This window comes from Cyanistes caeruleus, chromosome 1 (genome assembly GCF_971803275.1).
Source record: "Cyanistes caeruleus chromosome 1, bCyaCae1.hap1.1, whole genome shotgun sequence".
Taxonomy (NCBI): domain Eukaryota; kingdom Metazoa; phylum Chordata; class Aves; order Passeriformes; family Paridae; genus Cyanistes; species Cyanistes caeruleus.
Genome location: NC_141701.1, coordinates 87,240,801 through 87,262,379, shown reverse-complemented (window position 1 = coordinate 87,262,379; position 21,579 = coordinate 87,240,801). Strand labels below are relative to the sequence as shown.

Genomic DNA, 21,579 nt, shown 5'->3' with positions numbered 1-21,579 from the left:
TACACATGACAAAAGAGAGAAATGCAGACACAAAATCACATCTTCATTACATGACCTGAACACTAAAAAATGTTACAGTAGGAAAGCTGGCATTTTCTTTGTGAATCAGTCCTAAAGGGGACTGCAACATGATACTTTGCCTGTAAAATAGCAATCCTCTGAAACGACCTTTAGGTGAAGATACTTCATTCAAAAATGACCATTCAAAAAGAACCAGTTATGTTCACCAGTCTGTATCATACCCTTGTCCTTATCTCTCTTTGCCATATTTTCTGTAGTTCTAGATTCCCCAGCTACTAAGACTGCTTTTGAGTTTTCATATTGGTTGCTTGTTTCTTTGCCTCAAATTTATTTGCCCAAACTTTGCCTGATTTTCCTGTTCCCACTAAATTCTCTATTCAAGCTGCCTCCTACAATCCTACCAATGGCTCCCAATCTAAGTCTCCAACATCAGGCTTCTTCCACCTCAATGGCTCTGGCTTTGTAATGCATTTATTTGTATCCTTCCCTGGATTTCTCAGGAAAATATTTCTCTAATGTACACATAAAAGAGAAACATTGTTTCAGGATTTGCAAGGTATATCCTGCAACTTGACACAGTTGGTCTATTGTGGCTTCTAAAGTCTTACTTTTTAGTTTAACTATGTTCTACATATGTGAATTATTTTTATCAGAATAAGGGTTCTTTAATTTAGTGTTCTGTACTCACTTCAAATTCACATTTGTCATTAATTTATATCAGCTGTCCTGACTGTCCCTATGTGTAAAGGAAACTTGAGGAGAGGAATCTTTGAACACAGAATGAGCTGTTGCCCTTGAGTCACCTCATCACATTGCATTGCTCCCTAGCTTAAATCTTGACTTTTTTACACCTGGAAGAGGATATGATACCAATCAGGCCACAATGCCTAACTGCAGAGAGAAACTACAAAGGGTTTGGGGTGTCATTAATATGGAGGGGAGAGGAATCTCTGTCAATGCATATTTTACTTCTGCAGCATTTTCATGCAAAGCTACTGATAATATTGTATGTCCTTTCTGTTTTGGAATTGTCTCTGTGGAAGTCACCAGACTCAGAGCAATGTCTTAAAATTACATCATCTACTCATATTCTCCATTATTATCTTCTCACCATTGTTTTTGCTGTCAAAACAGTTATTGTGCAATTTGATAATTGAGTAGGACCTATGATAATTAACAAGAATGGGAGATGACACAGGATAATGCAGGAAAGACAAAAGTCTAAGGAGCAAGGAGTCATTCTATACAAGACGCAAATTATAATATCCAATATAATTTTTTTTTCTCTCCTGTCATATGATAGGATTCCTGTAGGTAGAATTGAAGGATAAAATAAAATGACACAAAAAAATCAAGTTTTAGGGGTCTTTTCCTCTGGAAGAATGTAAATATGTTAGCTTGCTTGTGTTTTTGTTGTTTGGGTTTGTTTGTTTGTTTGTTTTTAAAGAAATAACTCACATATCAGCTAGATACTAGTATAAGAGGCCAAATTAAAAAAAAAATTTCCAGACTGGATGGCTGGAAATAGCTGAATGGCTCTGAAATTCTGTTCTCTCCAAATCAGTACCCTAGGTACTGAAATGTTCTGGTTATTCAAGCACAGAGTTTGAACAAACTACTATTAAGAAATACTACTACATAAAGGGTATGACTAGCATGTCTCACAGAAAATGCTTTGGCATGCAAAATTGCTTAATTGTAGATGAAGGGTTATTATCTTAGTATGAATAGTGACTCACAGTCTGACTAATCAGAGTCAGAGTGAGAAACAAAAAGCAAATTCAGGGAAACTAGGTTTTATCTGTTAAGGAACAGGCTATTTTGGTTCAAGTTTTGCTTGTATCATCAGGTTATCCGAGACCACAAAGCTCTAAAGACCTGGCTTGCATGTTCCAGCATATCTCCTGTTTCTTCTCTGGATACCCCTCTTTATTTATTTCACAAGTTACAAAAGGAATTGCCAAATCCATTCCAAGACACAAATTGTCCAGTAAAAAACACAGAAGGGCAAGGATCTCTTACAGCAACCCTGGCATGTGCAGCACGTCAGACTGCTATCAGCCATGAGAACACCAGCGTCACATCCCATGAAGGAAAGACTGCAGGAATTGCGTGTACCCTCGCACCCTTTGGGGGGTCCGCAGCTCCTCGGCCGGCTCCCAGGATCAGCACCAGGGACAGCGACAGCCCCGCGTCCCCCTGGGAATGGAGAAACTCTTTGTCTACTTATGTATGGGTATATATATACACATATTAGCAAAACGTGTCAGAAAAGTAAACAAAATATTTTCTATTTGAAATAAGGCTGGAGTAAAAGCATTCTAGGACTCTTAAAAGTCCTTTGTCACTTCAGCTGTTCAGTGGGATACAGGCAATATTCTTCTGATAGGGGTTTTTATGCTTTTTTTCTTACAAGAAACAGTAATGAAAAACCACAGAAATTATATATACCATTAAATCCCAGACCACGCTGAGGTGAAGTATGGCTGAAGGGTCAAGGTCTGAGCAGAAGAGCTAAGAGGGTCAGATACATTTGCATTTTGGAAGCAGGTATTTCTCACCATTTTGAGACCTGCCATAGGCTTGGCTGAAGGACAAAGATCAACAAGCAACAGTTGTCAGAACTCCCGTGAAAAAACATTTTACCTGGGAAGGGACAACCAAGGAAAACAGAAAATATACACAGAAGTGCACCTATGAATGGCAAGTGTTAAAAGAAGAATCGTTACCATGTGTGGAATTACTGATATATATCTGACCAGTCCTTTTAGGGACCAGTAACTGCAAAATTACCTCTGACTCGAGTACAAAAGAATAATAAAACTTCTGTTTTCCCCTTTTAATATAATTTACTAATTATAAGCCTGTTTATATCTCCATTTTGGATATTGTCCTCAAAATTCAATATAGAAGAGAGTGTGGCTTTTACATAATTTGTCCTAGTGACAAAATCTTACAAAAAAAGACTTCCTGAACTTTATTTAGGCTACATAATTTTTAACTGATCTTTCATTTTTATGGGCATCTATTTCCATGTCATATGGCAAGCTGGTCATGTTCATTTATTAAGCTAATGTTTATGGTGTGACAGTAAATTAGACACCTTATGTGACTGAAAAGAACAAAAGTATCACGTATTTTGCATGTGAAGAGATGGGCAAATGTGTTTATTCTTCTAACTTCCAGCTAGAAGAAGAAAACTAGAGGAGGAAAAAAAGATGCAAATAACTCATCCTGCTGTTCTGTAATCACCTCTAATTAAGGGTGGACCTGCCTGCACTGTCACCTATGTGAACAGACTCTTCCCTGCAGTGGAAGCTAGATACAGCGATAAGTCTTGGTTTTCTAGACACTGGCAAAGGTATCATACATGATAGCTGATGAACAATCAGCATGTGAGCAGACTCACTGAGATTTGCACCTGGGAATATTCAGGTCAGTTTTGATCAATCCAGTGGAAGATGGTGGGGCTATTCAAGAACTGCTTTCACTTGGAACCATGGTCAGGGACTGCAAATGATCCGTGAAACAAAACTGCTGCAACAAAGCTTGCTTGCTTGCTTACTCTAAGAAATTATTCCAGTACTGCTACCTCAGTATTGATTTTCTTTAACTCTCTGATTTTTTTTTTTTAAAAAACTGATTTTTTTAACTCTCCACTCTCTAGGCAAGTAACAAATAAACTAAAATTTAATTCACACACTTTCCACCAGAGCCACTGCACTGGACCCCCTTCTACTCACCTGAGATTGGCTCCTTCTACTTTCATTTCAGCAGTTCCCACATCAATGCAAAGTGCTGAATTTAACAGCCTGATTTAAATAACCTTCCACCAAACACCTCATTTAAAATTAATGGAAATGAAATGGAAATATTTTCATGTCCCAAGGGAGAGTACCCAGACAGATTGATAATCTGCAAGGCAAAACTGTACCTCAAAAATTATTTCTGTGACACACACACCTGAGACACAGAACAGATTTCTATGCACTGCTAACGTTGGTGGCCTACTTGGGTAAGCATATGCTACTCATGTATTACAAAAATGCATATATATATATATGTACACACACATATGTACATACAAAAAAAATGTAGATATACACAAATGTATCTCTTGTTAGGAGAGGCAAAAGCAAAAAAATAAAATCTCTTAAGAAGAGATTGTACAAATCAAGTAACTGATAAAGACGGCTGTAAACTGTCAGTTTTTTGAACTTCTAGCCCGAAAGAGTAACCTGTTACCAAATAGTTACAGGGTCAAAAATGTTACCAGCCTGGAACAAAAACTAGGAGACAGAAAATCACTGCTTAAAGTTGTAACAAACCCTGTGACTTTCCAACATATGAAGGTAACGGGGAAGTTGATGAAGTTACTGCCATTTCAGAATTTTAAGCAACTGTGCCTGAAATAATTTGTTACACTAAGTTTTGTTCCACTTATAAAGAAAGTTATTTCAGAGAATCACTGTATCATTAAAGTTGCCTGTTTTCATCGCTGTGTTGATCTATATTAATTCATGCTCAAAGGCAACAAAGCATTTAAATATGTAAATAATTTTAAACATATCTCCAAGATCCCTAGTATCTTAATTCAAAATTAAAACTGGAAGTGGTTAAATGAATCAGCGCTTCCAACAAGAGACAACTCCTTTCTTCTTCCCAGCCTTTTAAGAAGAAAACAAGGCCACCCCTCTTACACTTCAGAAGGGCATTAAAGAAAGTGACAATCAAATAAGAGGGAAAATAGAGCTTCAGTTAAGAAATCTGCCAAGCAAAGAGAAAGTCACTTGCAACTTAATGAAACAGCAGAAAGGGATCCCAAAGTCCATAAAGGAAGACTGAATTTTCAGAAGCCAGGGATTAACAGTGATGAGGCAAATTGTGTCCATGACACAGAATTATTTAGAGCAATAAGAATTAGAGATACTTTTTGAAATTTCAGTTGTTATTTTAAGAGATCAGGAAACACCAGAGATGTTATAAATCAGTGTTGCTAAAGTGTAAGATAAGGCACATCAGGAGAAATAATATGCAGGAGTTGCTGGGTTCCTATAGCCATCTAGAGGAAGACCTATTCATTCACTTAAGTCTAGTTTCCACTGAAACCGTATTAAAATTTATTTTAAAAAATGTATTATCAAATATTTTCACATTTTATCTCTTAAGTCATTGAAAGTTATCATGTCTAGTGCCTCCAGTGTCCTGTCCTGTGCTCCTCAATGCAAGAGAGATGAGGAGGTATTAGAAAGAGTTCCACAAAAAGCCAAGATGATGGAGAGTGTGAATCTTCTCACATATGGGAGAGTTTGGTCCACTCAAAGAGAAGAGAACACTCAAGGTGGGATCTCACTGATGTATTTAAATACCTGAAGGGAGGGTTCAAAGAAGAGAGAACCAGGTCCTTGCCAGTGGTATCCAATGACAGAATCAAGGCCAATAGGCACAAAGTGAAGCTCAGCAGGCTCCCTCTGAACAGCAGGAAAGTTTTCACTGTGAGGGTAACCAAGCTTTGTCACAGGCTGCCCAGAGATGTTATGGAGCATCCACCCTTGAAGATACCCAAAAACCTGATCATGGTCCTGGGCAGCCTTCTGTAGACAAATCTGATTGCTTTGAACCAAATGATGTCCAGAGATCTCTTCCAACCTCAATTATTCTGTTATTTATGTCATTAAATGAATGCTAGCGACTGAGTTAATCCTGAACTTGTTTGTATATGCTGTAACCAAAGAGATTTTCCTTGAGACTTCTGGATGCATTTGACAAGTGACAAACCACTAGATAGAAAAAGCAGGCATGGAAAATTACCAAGTCACACACCAAGAAGCCTGAAATCACATTTTATCTGAAACCATTTTCTATTATGCTTTGCATTTTCTAGATGTTGGAATTTTGTCAAATTCAATCTTCATCTGTATCCCTGTATATAGATAAAAACACTGTTCAGTAAAGGTATTGGATCAAAAGCAAAACTAAGATTCTGAACTTGCCTGCTCCTTTTCACAAACTCAAACAAGAAATCATATATCTCAGCTGTCAAAATCTGACACTCTTCCTCTGTGTTCATAAAAGGTCCTGTGTAACTTTCTCCTGTGGACAGGAATGTCTCGTCTTGCTGCCAGTTGAACTTGGTTACCCAGATTCCTAACCAGATTTACAGTTCCTAAACACTGGGGAAAATTGTAACTCAATTCCTTCTTTCAACTTACAATTTAAGGAGTGTCTTCAACAATGTTATTTTTTAGTAAATGATCAAAAAAGTAGATAGGCAAGCACAAAAAAAAATAATGAAAAAAAATATGTTAACATGTTTTTACATGATAGATTTTCAAGCTTATTAAATTAAAAAAAAAAAAGAAAAAAAAACAACAAAAAAAGAAAGGAAAAGAAAACAAAACCCCCAAAACCTTATTATTAGGCACATTGTTAAAACAGTAAAGGAATGTATGAGGAGTAATTTTTTTCCTAAGTACTTTTTTGCCCCAGAGATGGGGCAGTGCTCCTCTGAGCCAAATTGTCACTCTGCCTTAAGGCTCATGCTCAGTACACCCCCAACTCACCTCCTGGAGATGGGCTGTGCAAAAAAACACGCAAAAATTCTTGTTTACATTAGAGGTGGGCACCAAGTTAAGTGTAAAAGGCAGTGGATTGGGCCCCCTCACTCTCCTCGATTTCTCATGGGTCTTGCAACCCCAGCTCCTGACCGTCCATGTGACAAGATCAGCCACTGGGATCTAAGGACTGGTGATATTCTTTGTTTTCTTCCCTTGTTTTGCCCACGCAAAGCACAGCTATCGCGTTCTGCTCTGTGACCAGCAAATATTTGTTGTGCTGTGGTGGCAGTGACAGACTCTCTGTCATCCACTCCCTCTAGGATCCCTGAGGTTTCTCTCTGATCCCCTTAACACCATGTCACTGTGCTTGGAAACCCTTCTAAATTCATCATGGCGAAGGAAGGCGACAACACAGCAGAAGCAGACACCTCGGTGAAAGCCTGGAGACCCATGGGGACGCTGGAGCTGGGGCCATCATTTCTTTGTCCTATCTTCATTGTGTGGTGAGGGCGAGCTTTTCCAGGTGGGAACAAATTCACCTTCTCCTGGGGGAAGCCTCAGTGAGGGGTCAGTTTCTCAAATAAGCCTAGGGCCAACATGTGCTGAAGGGAAATTCATCCCACGGGCAGCGGGACAGGCCAAAGGCAGTCTGCTCAGGATGCTGCACATCTGAAGGACACCATTGGTTTGGGGCCAATTGTTCCAACTTCATGAAATCACAGCTACCTTCCTTCTGGTTCTGGCCACCAGCTGCACAATGCTCACAGGATGAATCCTTTTTTTTGCTGAACCCTTGGACTCCTCAGGATGCAGGTCATCTGAACTGCCAGGCTGGAGACAGTGGGATCGCTGAGATAGAGACATAGGATCACTGTCTGTCTGCAAGGGTTGAAGGACAGTGACCAAAAGAAACGGAACCGAGAAAATTCCTGTGTTTGAAGAGATTCACAGACATCCCACTCACATCCACTCTCCCCACTCACCACTGCAGATCTCATCCAGCTTCTCCATGCCTTGGAGGTGCTGTGCAGCCAGCCAGAGGCACAAAGCTCCATCAGCTCCTGCTCCCTAGCATGCTTCCAGCAGCCTGGCTCCTGGCCCTGCCTTCTCCCTTTAACAGAGGTGACCCCAGGAACCACCAGTAGTCCAAAGAGTGGAACTGAACCAAGTGGCCACCAAGCCCACCTACATGGATCTACAGTGGTGACACAGGGAGGGCAGAGACCCTGCACACAGCAGGGACAGGGCAGTGCAGCAGCAGGAGCAGGGACCAGGCTGCCCAAAGGGGGTCTCCAGGGGCTCGGGCTCACCGATGAACCTGACAGCCACCTGTCTCACAGTAGCCTGAGGGTCCTTGAGGTACAGCAGGCTCTGATGCAGGTACTCTTCAGCTCTTCTCTTGTCCTTCACCAGCTGGAGAGAGGACAAGGAGATGGGCATGCCACTGGCTGTGGTAGTCCTTCCTGCCAGCTCTCGTCATTACCAAGAGCCCTCCCACTCAGTGGATTCAGGGAAGGGAAAGACCCCTCAGGGCACTGCTCTTGAGGATAGGAAAAAGGGAGCGGCTCCAGGCTGTGGGCTTGGGGCTGTAGCAGGGCTGGTGGGGGCTTTGGGTGCAGGGCAGCTCTCACCCAGCCTGCACCCTGGGGCTTGTCCTTACCAAGCAGTTGCTGATCCCACATGTCTGTTGTGTCTCCAACAGGTGTGAGCTCCTTCCACTTGAGGAGCTTGGCAGCAGAAAGGAGGGCTTCCCCAAAGGCCTGCACAACAGCAGAAGCTGTGAGATAGCACCATGGCTGGCAAAGAAGACCTCTTGGCTCTGTTCTTGGGGTAATCCTGCCTTTAGGAAGCTGGGATATGCCCTCACCAAGGAATCTAAGAGGATAGCCCTGGGGTACAGGGATTGAGGCTCAAAGTCCTGGCCTCCAACATGTGCCAGGGACAGCAAAGAAACGTGTGGGGGCACACCTATTCAGGGTTTGATAGCCATGGGTTGCTGCCAAGCCCTGCTGAAGCAGGTAGGGAAGGTGCTGGAAATGGCCATGCCAGCTTCTCCATCCCTGCTCACATTGGTTCTGCAGGGATCCTTCCCACAGGCTCACTGCCATCAGCCCACCCTTGTCTGTGTCACTGCTCAGCTTTGAAACCTGTACCTTGGCCACACCAGGGTTCTGGTCAATCATGCGAAAGAGGAGTGGGACTCTCCTTATGTAGCTGTTCCTCTTCTTGTTGCTCCCCACCACTGGCTCCAGCTGGTCTCTGAAGAGGCAGATGGAGAGCTCGCACAGCTGGCTGCATTCCTGGAAGGAGGAAAGATAAGCTTCGGAAACAGCAGCTTACTGCCCACTGTGATAGAGGGTGATCGTGGCTGAGGTGAGGGGATATGCTCTAGGGTAAGATTCCAGAGTATCTGGAATTCCAGAGTATCCAGTAGGGAGAAGTAGTGCTGAGCTGCAAGGCCCAGAAGCCACAAGAGCCCAGAGGAGCAGAGCCTGCTCTGAGTACTGGTCATACAGCTGGGCTGCAGGGCAGCTCCCACTGCCCAGTGCCAGTCCCAGGGCTCAGCGTCCCTCAGCCTTACCGAGTCAAAGAGAAGCAGATTTTCTACCAGCTGCCCAGTGATGGGGCTGCCCACAGCCTCCTCCAGGTTTTGAAATGTGGGGGGTTTGCCCATCACATTTTTAAAGAACATTAGGACCTTTATCTTGAGGTCTGCACCGCCAGCCTGCAGGACCCCCATCATATCTGGCAGGAGAACCTGCTTTTCTCTTGCCTGTATGAAAGACAGTTTCATTTTAGTGAACTGATTCACACCTGAAAAACTCCTCAGGCAGCCACCAAGCCCCACCATGGCAGGGTGTTTGGAGCAGTCACCTCCCTACCTGACTCCCAGACCAGGCCAAGCCAAGCCACCACCTTATCCATGGCCCCAGACTCCAGCTGCCAACGTGGCTGTCTCCAACACCACCCTGCTCACCGTGTCATGCATTTCTGACAGCATGTAGAGGCTGTCACCAGTCTTGGCTGCCTCTGATTGCTCCCAGTGTCAGGCTCATCACTCAGATCCTTGGATGGAAACTGCCTGGAGGATGGCTGCAGGAGTAAGCACAGAAGTGAGGTATACTGGCAGAGCCTGCAGGCTCATGGCAGGAAACCAAGGCCTTTTCTAGGAACTCACAGCCAACTCATCAGGGATGCAAGTGCCTTCTGCAGTAGAGCTGGGAATACTGGACATCCAGAGGAACTGAAGCAAGCTAACAAGTATCATTAGTATCTTCTCCCGAATCTGGGGCTGGATGGAGATCTGAGCCCAAAGTTGCAGGGCTGTGCTGCAAGGCAGAGCCCTCTGTCAGCAGGGCTGCCTTGGCCGCAGCAAGGCCTGGGCCAGCCCCACTGGGCTTGGCCTGCCCAGGGGCCCTGCCCAGGCTGGCAGAAGGGACTGAGGTGGTGTTCCCACCAGAAGCAGCACGTTGGCTCTGGGCTGGCTCAGACAATGTATCAGGGCTGGAAATCTAGGTGGGATGGAGAACCCCATTCCTTTGAGGTGTCCTGTAGCATTCCTTAGGTCTAGAAGTCAGAGAATCTCAAGCTTTCTCTCCCCATAGCAAACGAGCCCTCGGGATTATCAGGGCCAGCACCTGTCTCCTTGTGAAGTGATGTTAAGAGTGTTGTGACTACCTCCTCAAGGTACTTATCAGCCATCTTCATAAGCAGGGAGTTGAAGCAGTGCTGAATTGCTAGTTTCTGGATGTCTTGCAGGCTGTCATAGAGGCAGCTCACAATCTTTTGCACCTGGAGGGGACAGAGGTGAGAGTGGTACTGCTACTGGAGTGCAGCTATGTCCTCAGCTGCCCTTTCCATCCCTTTCTGGTGCCTTAAGGTGACTTCAGGTGCCAGACACACTTGGGTTTGGGAGGGAGGAATGGACAGAGGAACAAGGCCTGACAGGGCTGAAGGGCAGGGCAGTCCAGCCACAGACCACTTACATCCCTCAGCCAGAAGTCCGGGTCTCCCATGACTACTTCCAGAATGTGTTCTGCCACCTTCTTGTCAAACACCATGGTTTCTGTCATCACCTCCATGGCGACAAGGGCCCCCCTGTGATCCACCACCTGCCCCTAGCACTGTTGCAGTGTTTGTAGACGTGGAACCAGCCTCTAGCTGTAGGTGCTGGCAATGAAGAAAACCATGCTATGTGTTTTTACATAATATATTTTCAAGTTCACCTTATTTTAAAAAATACAAAATAATAAAACAAGCAAAAAACCCCACCAAATGAAAACTCACAAAACTTTATTATTATATTGTTAAAAAAAAAAAAAAAAGAATGTATAGGGGTAACATCGGGAGTTTATTCCTAATCTTATTCAGCCACAAAAATCCTTGAGTCTCTGAGATTTACTTTTTTTGAACTCACAGTAGTTTACTGAACTGTTATATTTTTCTAAACAATACTCAGGTCTTACTACTAATTTTAAAAATAATTGCAATTTAAGTGAATGCCTAAGCCTAGTACTTCCCATTGGCGAGCACTCAATCCTTGTATATTCCAGATATTATAACTAAGATGGTAAAAAGATTTCCCTCTCTGAGATGAATGTACTCTTGTACTATGGGTGACCATTTTAAACTCCTGAGGGCTGCAACTCCTGGTGCTAGAGGCATTTTTGCAAAAGAGCAAAAGACTAATTTCTCCCTAGGAAAAAATGCAAATGCTGTGCAATGGAGCATTTTATTGCATCTGTATAACAAAAATAGTGCACTATTTTATCTACCAGAAAATGACAAACAATATCCATTAATGAAGGTGCTAAGTCTCATGAAGGGTAACTTCTTCTCTGCAGATTATTATGTTGGCTTAATACATCATCACAGGATCATTGAATCATTCCTGTTGGAGAGGTCACCTAGTCCAACTCACTCACCAACTGCAAGGCAACAATATGAACTCAGAACTCTAAAAATCCTGAAGAGTCCACAAAGACACTGTAGATCTGCCATGAGCTGAAAAAGTTTGTCTTTCTGTGATTATACAGGTCCAGATGGTCTCCAGCTGCACCAGCAGGTTGTCACTGTGATCTGGATAACAGTGGGGGCCCGGACTCTAGTCTGCCTTGCTGTGAAGCCATTCCACAGCAGAGGAGAAGAGCTTTCTGGACACAGTTCAGTTACATGATGTTAAATCAATTAACTTAGTTTGACAAAAGGCAAAACAGAGAGTAACCTATTTTTATTCTTTCCAGTTATCTTATTGATATTTTCAGTAGGCTTTCCAGATCTAAAATATTGTATGAGAATTACTTTACTTTATTTTACTCATTTACTTAGCTATTTCTTCTTCCTTAAAAATGTTACAATATATTTACAGCCCTCTTTGGTACATTTATTGCCTCTCCACTTATAGCCATATTTCCCCATGACAGCTATCATTAATGGAAAAAATAGATTTCAAGAGGACTTCACAATGTTGCAGTGATGACAAAGAAGAAATACTTTTAAATTGTACTGTACTTTGTTTCTAGATTTTTTCTTCTTGAGGAATACTGTCTTGTCTTTGCCCTCCAGAAGGAAAGGGAGCCATTCTAAGATGACATGGAAGATAAAGGACAAAGATGAGGCTGACCAGTTCAAGCTACTTCTTCATGGGGAGAGCAAGGCAATTAGTACCTACAGTGCAACTGAAGAAGGGTCTGGTAATGAGGGACCCATCTTTGAGAACATGGGAAAGGTTTTGGATGAAGCCTGGCACAAACTTGAAGGGGAGGCCTGCTCACAACGTGTGTGTGTGTAGCCCTTGTCAGTCCCTACAGAGCAAGGAGGGCAGATGGAGGCAGTGCCCTGGCAAGGTAAACCCAGGACAGTGTTACTCCCTGGGTGATCATTGGGAACTCATTGTGTATGTAGATCTCCACTGGATCTTGGCTGCCAAGAGTTAGCCTATGCATGACTTTGGCTGTATGCTGTAATAGCAGGAATTTATTACTTCATCACCCTTGGGATTACTGTGATAGAGCTGTAGTTAGTGGTCTGAGAACAATGTTTGGTTTACTTCAGGTGCAAAGGGTGTGCTCACAGTAACTGGAAGTGACTGGCTCAAAAGTCTTTAAACCTTTTGCTTAACAAGAGACTGACGAGTGTGTTCTGCCTTTTGCTTTGGTTCCTCCAAAATACAGAACAAGTCTCTGTTCCATAGTCAAAATAACTCTGGAGACTGAAACTGGCAGTCATAGCATTTTTCTTCCCTGTGTGGCCCTGACTTGCTACAAAAGGCCACCAGTGGCACAGCACAGGGCTACCCAACCTGCGAAAAGCAACATACGATTTCACATACAAAAAAATTCTGGAAACTCACTTCCAGCTGAGATTACTTCAGACCATACCACACTCCAAACTAAATGCACAAGATATTTCCTTGATGTTTAGTTTTTCCACAATTAGTTCTTACGATGAGAGCACCACCACACCAGAAATCCTCTCTATCCCATTCAGACAAATTCACAAACCTACTAAAGTCCTTCTCCCACAAACTGAGAATTAGTTTAGTCCTATATTTGGAAAATGCTTGCTATGCTACTGAAGGTGTCTATGTGGATAAGCAGCCAGACTGGACAGAGAGAAGGTGTCTGTATGGATAAGGAGACAGACTGGACCTAGATTGTTGTAACTGTTCAGAAAGTTTAACACCCATCTTCCTGTTCACTTATCCTGTAGATTAATGTGCCACTGCTTGAACTTCTTGAAGATCACAACATGGCAGGAGAGGAAACCTGCTGTGAAGTTCCTGGAGTGGTAAGCTGACTAACAGCAAAGAAGAAGTCTTTGTGGTTGATTTTCCCTGAGGTTTAAACAAGTTAATTTGCCTAGTTTTCACTGTTGTTTTTCCCTTCACTTCTTCCTTACAGGAAGAAGAGCAGGCAACTTTCTTACTTTATCAATTTGTAAATATGGAAATTAGACAATTATATATATTTTACAACTTGGAACACTCAAGGGAAGTGTATATTAAGCAATGCTTAAATTAACCAAGTTTAGCCTATCTGTTCCTTAATTATTTTTTCTTTCCTTGTTACATGTTTCTTCCCTTTACCACTAGAAGAAAATAGCAGAGAGTGCTAGTTTGGGATATATGGAAATTCCCTGAAGATTGGAGCAGTGCTTTTCAGAGAGCCAGGTCATGCCAGTTTGCCTGGTAAGAAGGGCAGATTTTTACATTATAAAGCAGAGCAAGCATCTAACAATACATGAAACATTAGGGGGTTGCAAGACTATATTACTCATTTGCTTAAAAAATTGAGTTTGCTTGAAAACATTAAAGGGCTAAGGTGGAAAACTGGTCCCACTGGAATCAGTAGTCTGTTCCCTGTTCTTTCTGTAGAGCCAGAACTTCATCCTAGATCTCCAGGAGGCAAAGCCTCTCTCTTTATAGCTGCAAATCAAAGTACTTCTAATTCCTCTTAATTTACCTAATATTACAAAGAGGTGTGTCACATCCTGATTTGGATGTGTATTTGAACCTAAGCGTAAATTTCAGCTCTAGAGCCACTGCAAATTTAAATTTTCAGAAGATAGGCTTTTCCTAGACTCTGAATATTTTTCTTAAGTCTTCATGGGCACATTAGTTTTTATCAAGAGTAATACACATGGGGTTGGGAGAAGAAGTCATAATTATCAAAGACAACAAATTGTTAGTACATTATATATTATTCCGTAATTCTACAATTGTCGGGACTACAGCTGTGGCAACGTGCCTCAGGGAAGACAAAGAGTTAACATTGTCCCACCCCAAACCCCTTGTGAAGGGCAGCCCAGGAGTTCTGATTGGGTTTGAGTCCCTGGGGGTTTCTCCCTTGCTGTGTTTCTACTGGTCCCTGACCCTGAACTCCACCCTCAAGGGTGGAGACCCTCGGGGGTCCTGTCCCTCAAAAACCCCTGCTGTGCCTCTGTTTGGAGCTCTCTGTTCTGGATCTGAGTTTGTTCCCATGCTGAATAAATGGTTTCATGAACAAAGGCCCATTTTGTTGGTGCTCCATGCTGGTCCCCAGAATCCTGCAGCTTCCCTGGACAAGATCCTGAGGTTGCTGACTGCAACAGACAACCATGTAGTCACACCTAGGAACGGCAAATAATACTTATCTGTCAAATGTTCAGAAATTCTTTTTCATGCTCTAAATTTATTTCAGATATAAGAGACAATATCTTGCATTTGAACTGCGTCTGACTGAAAGTGATAGGGCCCATTAATAATGTGAAATGTATGAAATGCTAAAAATGGCTATTAAAAAAATAGATACTACAAGAAATCAGTGATAGCAGTCAGAATGCCATTTTTGACACAGCTGCCCACTTCTCCACCCCATGTCCCACACATCCCTTCAATACATTCATTGACTTTCCCTGGACAGCTTTTAATCCAAAATTCCCTCTGTGTTTAGGTAGTGAGTGTTTTCTTAACCAGACTGTAATCCTTATCTTTTGACTGCTAGTACTAAAAAGCAAAGTCTGGTGGCTTGGCTCAGCACCAAGAACATTCACAACTGACATGTCAGGTATGTTTCTTACACAGCCTCTCTTTGAAACATTAGAAGACCATTATGGTTTAAAGACAGGTGCTTTCTTTTTCTATTTATTTCCCTCCCCATCAACCTGCTTTTAGACCAGCCTAGTACTTGCACATACAGAAAATCATAAGTCATGCGATGTGTATGAGTTACTGCAAAGCGTACTACCACTGGACAACAACTGCTGTAGAGCTACCTTTCACAGAAGCACTTTTATATTTTTCCCTTCTTTCAGGTACCAGAATATCATCTTGAAAGTTATTTCATCTCATCAGTGATGCCCTTACTCCAGGGTTACCAATCAGTACTTGCTTTGTGGTTCACTGGTTGTCTCAGACCCAGCAGACACTGAAAGGTCCTCTGGCTACTCAGACATGGGGCAAATGATCAGAATCCTTGAACAACACACGTAATTACAAAGAATATACCAGTTGCCGTGTTCTTTTGTTCCCTTCATTAAATAGTACCCTTTTTCTTTATCAGATACCAGGTACCAGGCAGACCAGTTAGTTGGACTTCAACAGTTTTGGGTTTGCATGGCTCCAAAAGAGAGAAAGACATTTCAACACACTTTACACAGGTTTGAAAGTTCTTACTCATATTAAAAAAGTCCACATTAATAACTCTTTGCCTGAAGAAAAAGGTAAAGTTGATCCTCAAGGTGGGAAAGCCAATATTTTGCATTGCCTCATATCTCAACTTTAATACTAAGTATCAGTTGTTTAGTTAGTACATAACCATCTCACCCTTGTTCAAGTGCCTTGTTCACTTGCAAATGGGTATTCTCAATAGTAACATTTCAATATAAGTAGACATTTAATTATTATACCTTTTGAAAATGTTATCTTTAGGATAAATTTCAGTCCAAACACCAGTGTGTCTTCAACCCTATGCAAATGACAATTTATTTTACCACCTTCCACTGATTTAGTGCATTGAGACACATCACTGCTCATTAAGTACCTGTAACAGCCACTGGGACCCACTACAGCTCTGACATATTTTCCTCAGGTGTGGCTTACAGTCAGCAGCAGCCAGTCCTGAATCCACACCATTCCTGAGCAGATACACCTTTACTTTTTGTGTGTGTGTGTTTTTGTTGCAGTTGTTTGGGTTGTTTGGGGTTTTTTTTGGGGGGTGTGGGGGGTAATGGGTTTTAATGCACTGGTTTCCAGCTGCATCTCTTCTCTGTTCAGGCTGTATAAGGAAAGTCAGCAAAAGTGGGATGAATGTAGGATTTATCCCAGTGCTGGTGCTCCCAAGAGGTGTCAATAAGCCCAACACATTCTAGACCCCACCACTGTAACAAAAATGCCTTTAAAAATTCCTATTCCTGCTCACTCATGGAAATGCCTTTCCCAAAAATGAGTCTTCCTGGTTCCAGCAGGATTAAGGAATGCTCAGTGGTTTTCAGCAGGCTTACCTGAATGACTAGGACTACCAAAAGCTGCTTACTCCTAAGGCTGCTGTTTCTACACAGACTACTTAGGAAGGACACAGTGCACTTGGGCAATCTCATTTCATCAGCCAAAGGGCAGGATTCAAATATACATGATACATGCAGCCTTGAGATTATTTTACTCATTACTCTAGAAATTAAGGAAATTATTACTATACAGGGTGATCAGTCCTGACTGTGGTCTTTGAATAACATATTCTAATGTTTGTTATTCAGAGGATATCTTATTCAGATGTCATGTACTTTGTACCACACAAAGTTTCAGGCAACTCATTTACAGCACCAATCCTTTAATTTTGCTTTAGTCAAGATTATATAGGAGGTATGGGAGAGATTGAGAAGGTGAACATATGATATTAAACAAGATCATTTTGAGTTTGATACATCATAGATATCAATGGTGCCAGAAATTTCTGAAGAGCAAGCATATTTTTTTTATTTAAGTGATTTTTAGGGATCCACAATGCAAACATTTTACCCTATTTTTCCCCTTTTTGGAAGTAGCCAACATCCTTACAGTGAAAGAGAACCTTATTCTTACCCCTGGAACTGCAATACTTGGAGTCCATGGCATGATGGCATGCAGAAAATACCTTTCCCTGAAAGGCTATCACCTTGTCTTGGGTGACCATGAACTGCAGAAGCAAAAAAACTGTTTGATACATTGTTCAGGTAGCCTGAAATTGAAGTTACACTCTTGTTCCTGATGATGTCTTACTAAAATGTGAGTGGAACACTATGAGCAAACCTCCAGCTTTGAAGCAGTTCCTGATTTGCTTTGGAAATAACTATCTAGTGGTATGAAACAAGATTTTTGGACAGGATTAAATTCACTTATATACAAATGATACCAAAAAGATCCTCTGAAACACCAAGAAATATTGAGCATGATGAGGAGCTTTATTTGGAGTGCTTTGTCATTTTCACAGTGATGAAGGGTATGTGGGATCTCAGGAGGGGATGGCAGTTCAGGGAAGTGAGCTAAGGTTTGCTTCAAAATGCTAAAGAAACCAGTTTGCAGGCAAAAAGGCTTATACTGGCAAAGATTTCATTGTTTGCTCAGGATCCCCCAGGAATCACAGTGCTAGGAGGTAGGAAAGGATTTCTGGATCCCAAAGACAATACAGTGTGGCAGACGCATTAAATCAGTTTTAGTACTCAAAATAACTGGAATGAATAACAAAAAGAAAAAAAATTATAGCAGAAAGTAACATCTTCCAAGATTTTACCTTCCAACATTACACAACTGACTTACTGCAAAAATCCTTGCCAAAAATCTGATAGTGGCTAAAGAACTCCAGATGATTTCACAGCCTAATTTTTTACTATGATTACACAAAGAGGCTTTGCCCCCCGATCCAGTAATATCCTTGGCTACTGCTTTCTAAGCTTCTCCATTCCTGCTAGTCAGGGTTGCTGTAAAAATGAACTAGAAATAGGTATTTTACTGTTCCTCCAGAACTAAAAAATAAACAGAAGTTTCATAATTCATTATAATTCTGGCTTAAAAACTCTCTTAAGATTCACCTTAACTGCATAGTGAGCTTGTATCAAAGTCTATTGCCATTAACTGCTCTTTTCTAGAAGTGAATGATCCCAGATGTTTTCAACTGCCTTGGAAGGAGGTAAGAGTGAGCAGGGCCAAGGAGGCTCCCCAGGAAGACTGGGCTTTATTGTATTACACAGCACACACAGCCTGCATCTTCAGTAGTGGAACTTGGGTACCAGTTTTAGGTCCCAGTGTGTTACCAATACATGTGACAGTGCATCTGTCATGTGCCAGCATAGTAGGAAGCAGCATTTTTAATTTTTTTTTTTTTACTTCTTCAAATACCATCTCCAGTCTGCTGCAAAGCCCAGCAGAAAAATCCATGTCTGGAGGAAAGTGGCAGATGGCAGGAAGATGCACTGGAGCTAAGGCCTAACAGCACCTCTCAGGGAAGCACATAACTAGAATCTTCCTGTGAATTATGTGGATATCTGGGATATGGCTGGGACAAAGGGAAACATCCCTGCTACAAGCAGAGTCCTACTTACCCTTGGAGCAGATGCGAATGGCACTGTGCAACACTCAGAGCTCAACAAGGTGTGATGAGAATTGCTAACACAAGGTGTTTACAAGGTTTCCAGTAGAAGGGGAAAGCCTTATTTTTAGGAGCCACTTTTGTTTTCAGAAGCAGGGTGGGGAGAAGAAAGATCTTCATAAATATTTCTGGAGACCTGCTCACCAAATCCTTGAGGAAGTTCAAGATCCAAGTCTGAATTCGACTATAAGATATTTCAAATACTAAAATTAAAGGACTGCAAAGCAGAGAAATCTCAGAAAATCTGCTCAAAAAATGACCTTTAGAAGAAGAATAAACCAAAAGTGTCATGCGGGGGGAAGTAGGAGGTAGGGATGGAAAGCAAACTTAAAACCTCTCACTAAGCATATATAAAAATAACTAAAGAAAATTAATGCACTGTTAATATCAAGTAAAATCAAGCAAATGTATAACTGACCTTTTATGAAGCCTCTGTGCACACAGTGGAGAAGTCAAGAACTGCCAGTTGTTTTATATCCTCTGGAACAGGTCTAATTTCTGGTTAACAGAGAACTGAAAATAGTTCTTGCTTGACTTGTGAATGTATATAAAATGTCCACAGATGTCAACAGAGCCTAATTTAAACAACAGTGGGAAATCTTTGCTTACTGGGAACTTGAGAGTACTAATTCAGCTAGTAGACTGTAATTACCCTCATAGCACTTCCCACATGTACCTATAAGAAATCAAATGGGTTTTATATTACTGGCATTTGCCATGTCCGTAACTTACTCCTCCAGATGTAGAATTCTCAGCCATTCATCACTGCATCAGCAAGTGGTGAGGTTTACTCTCATATCTAACAGTCATGTCCACCAGAAAGCCTGATCTGCCTTGGCAGGTTATGTATATATAATTAATTTTAAAGTTTATATAATTAATGTTTGTGGTCTTTTAAAAGTGACTCCTGAAGTATTAGCCATTCTTTAGCTTCCTCTGCCAGTATGTTCACATAACTGGTTGTGCCTCTTCGCCCTTCCATCTTGAACTGAAGGGCAATACCCTCTAATATATGAGCAAGTCTCACCCTCTGCTCGAGAACACCAAGAGTTCTTGCGTGTCCCCCCTACCCCCTGCCAGAAATGTGGCATAGCTTACTTCCAACACAGTGGTCGGCTTTCTGAGATAAATGCCCCAATGATGCTCAATCCAGTTGTCACTAATTTTATCTCTTCCAAAGCTCGCAGTCACACAGCCCCATGTGCAACACAAGCGACTTGGTTCCATTCAGAAATTCCTACCTTTGCCAGTCTTAAGGCCTTGGAAAAATGAGCTTTGGCAAAGAGATCTCCCAAGACTAGTTCCTCACCACCCACAAGTTCTGAGATCATCGTGATTGCTCTCAGGTCCCAAATAGAAGGAATTCTCTCTTAATCTCCACCTGCCACAGGTCATGGTTGTTCAAACTCTTTCTTTGTACCAGATGACCAATCCTGTGATATCATCTGACAACTGAGTAATTTTGTGCAGACTCTGGACCTGAACACTAGGAACCACTCCAGAAGGTGTGGCAATACCCAGACATCCATCCCAAGTGCTGGAATACAGGATGACATCACAGGTAGATAAGGGTAACCAAGCCCTGATCCCTCAAATTGCCAGATCAAGGGTTTGTAGGTGCACGGCTTTCCAATTACCCTGGCTGGCTAAGTACATCAGTCATGGGATAGTACATCCCTTCAAGATGTCCCTTTTGTCAAATGGCTTCAGTAGAGCCTGCTCACTCTGCTTTTACCACCTGTTCAGTTTTTCTAGAAGAGGCAGCTTAGATATTCCAGCTCATGGATCCACATATAGGTATACCAAGCTATTTTTCTGGAACTATCTAGATCAATCATATTGAGGGATGTGCCATTTATTTTGCCCACACCAGACAGCCACTGTTCACATAGGAGTCTTTTGCAGGCTGGAAGTAAAGCTGTGGCACTTCTCCCCCTGTGTTTTGAGGTCTGTCCATTAGCAAGAGACCTATAAAACTTGAGAAAAAAAAAATTTGCATTCCATCCCAAGATTCACTTAATAGAACCAAGTCATCTGTGAAGGTCAATGTTGTCAAATGTGTTCGACAATGCTGGGACTCATCCCCTTCCTCCTCCAAATTGCACAGTAAAGGGTAAACACGCTTGAATACACTTGGCAACATTAGATTGTAATCTCTAATAGCAACCTGAAAAAAACAGAGGCTCTAAAGTTTCCAGGTTATAGATAAGTGTATTCCTCCTACTCTCCCCCATGCACACCCCTCAAATAATTTTCCAGAAAAACTGACAATGCTAGGTCAACTACAACTATTTTGCAACATGTGCTAAGTGCTGTGAACAGATTTACAGATGAAAAAAGAGCTAGAGATGTTTAAAGATTTTCCTGATATTTCCTAAATGTAAATATTTATAGCAACATTTTAAAATTGAACTGAATTTAATAATAAAGTTTTAAAAATAAAACCATATGAAAAAGCAAGGTTGGAATATGTTTTTAAACTCCTTAGCTCAGCCAAGAAACCAAGCACTATCCCAGTTCTATCCTTGGCTGCTTGTAAAAAACTTTCCAGTACTTTGGTCTCATAGGAGAAAAAAAACAAACCACATTACTCTTGGCCTAATTAAAAAAAATAAATAAATAAAATCTGCAATATTTTTAAAAAGACAAACCTAATCTGCCTAGACTTAATGGTGAGCCTGGCCCCAGAGGACCTAAGGGAATTTTTTGAGTGAAACAAACAGCTGGGAAAGCAGGTAGGAATCCAAAAGCCCCTAAGGTCAGTTCACAAAGAAGAGTTGTGGCCAGATATTCTTCTCCTCTTATTTTGTGTCCCACAAGAGACAAAGGCTGTAAGAGGCAAAAGAGCAATTTTTGTAGAGGTCTCTCTGGCTTGGACAGATGCCACGGGCTTGGAGGTG

The 21,579-nt window shown here is 41.8% G+C and overlaps 1 protein-coding gene and 1 long non-coding RNA gene across 12 annotated transcripts in view; one reads left to right on the top strand and one right to left on the bottom strand.

The window, feature by feature from the left end:
- Positions 1-10,009, bottom strand: part of LOC147655705 (uncharacterized) — a 47,752-nt gene extending 37,743 nt beyond the window's left edge. For 2 of the 10 annotated variants that reach the window (XR_015290250.1, XR_015290252.1), the window contains exons 1-4: positions 9,556-10,009; positions 8,732-8,878; positions 8,239-8,338; positions 6,585-7,457 (exon numbers count right to left, since the gene is read on the bottom strand). Coding sequence is in view for 4 of the 10 variants with exons in the window: in XM_086901306.1 (XP_086757432.1) it covers positions 7,287-7,457; positions 8,732-8,878; positions 9,160-9,429 (588 nt within the window). In the remaining 6 variants the exon portion in view is untranslated. Of the gene's footprint in view, positions 1-5,848; positions 7,458-7,561; positions 7,992-8,238; positions 8,339-8,731; positions 8,879-9,159 lie in introns of those variants that run through there. The other 8 variants (XR_015290247.1, XR_015290248.1, XR_015290244.1 and 5 more) reach the window with 8 other exon arrangements.
- LOC147655704 (uncharacterized) lies at positions 9,980-17,790 on the top strand. Of its 2 annotated transcripts, none has more exons than XR_015290254.1 (5): positions 9,980-10,265; positions 12,144-12,424; positions 13,290-13,367; positions 13,672-13,767; positions 15,620-17,790. It is a non-coding gene; the product is annotated as an uncharacterized LOC147655704 (long non-coding RNA). The 2 variants fall into 2 exon arrangements; XR_015290257.1 differs by having other exon boundaries at positions 9,990-10,265; positions 13,675-13,767.
- The last annotated feature ends 3,789 nt before the right edge of the window (positions 17,791-21,579 follow it).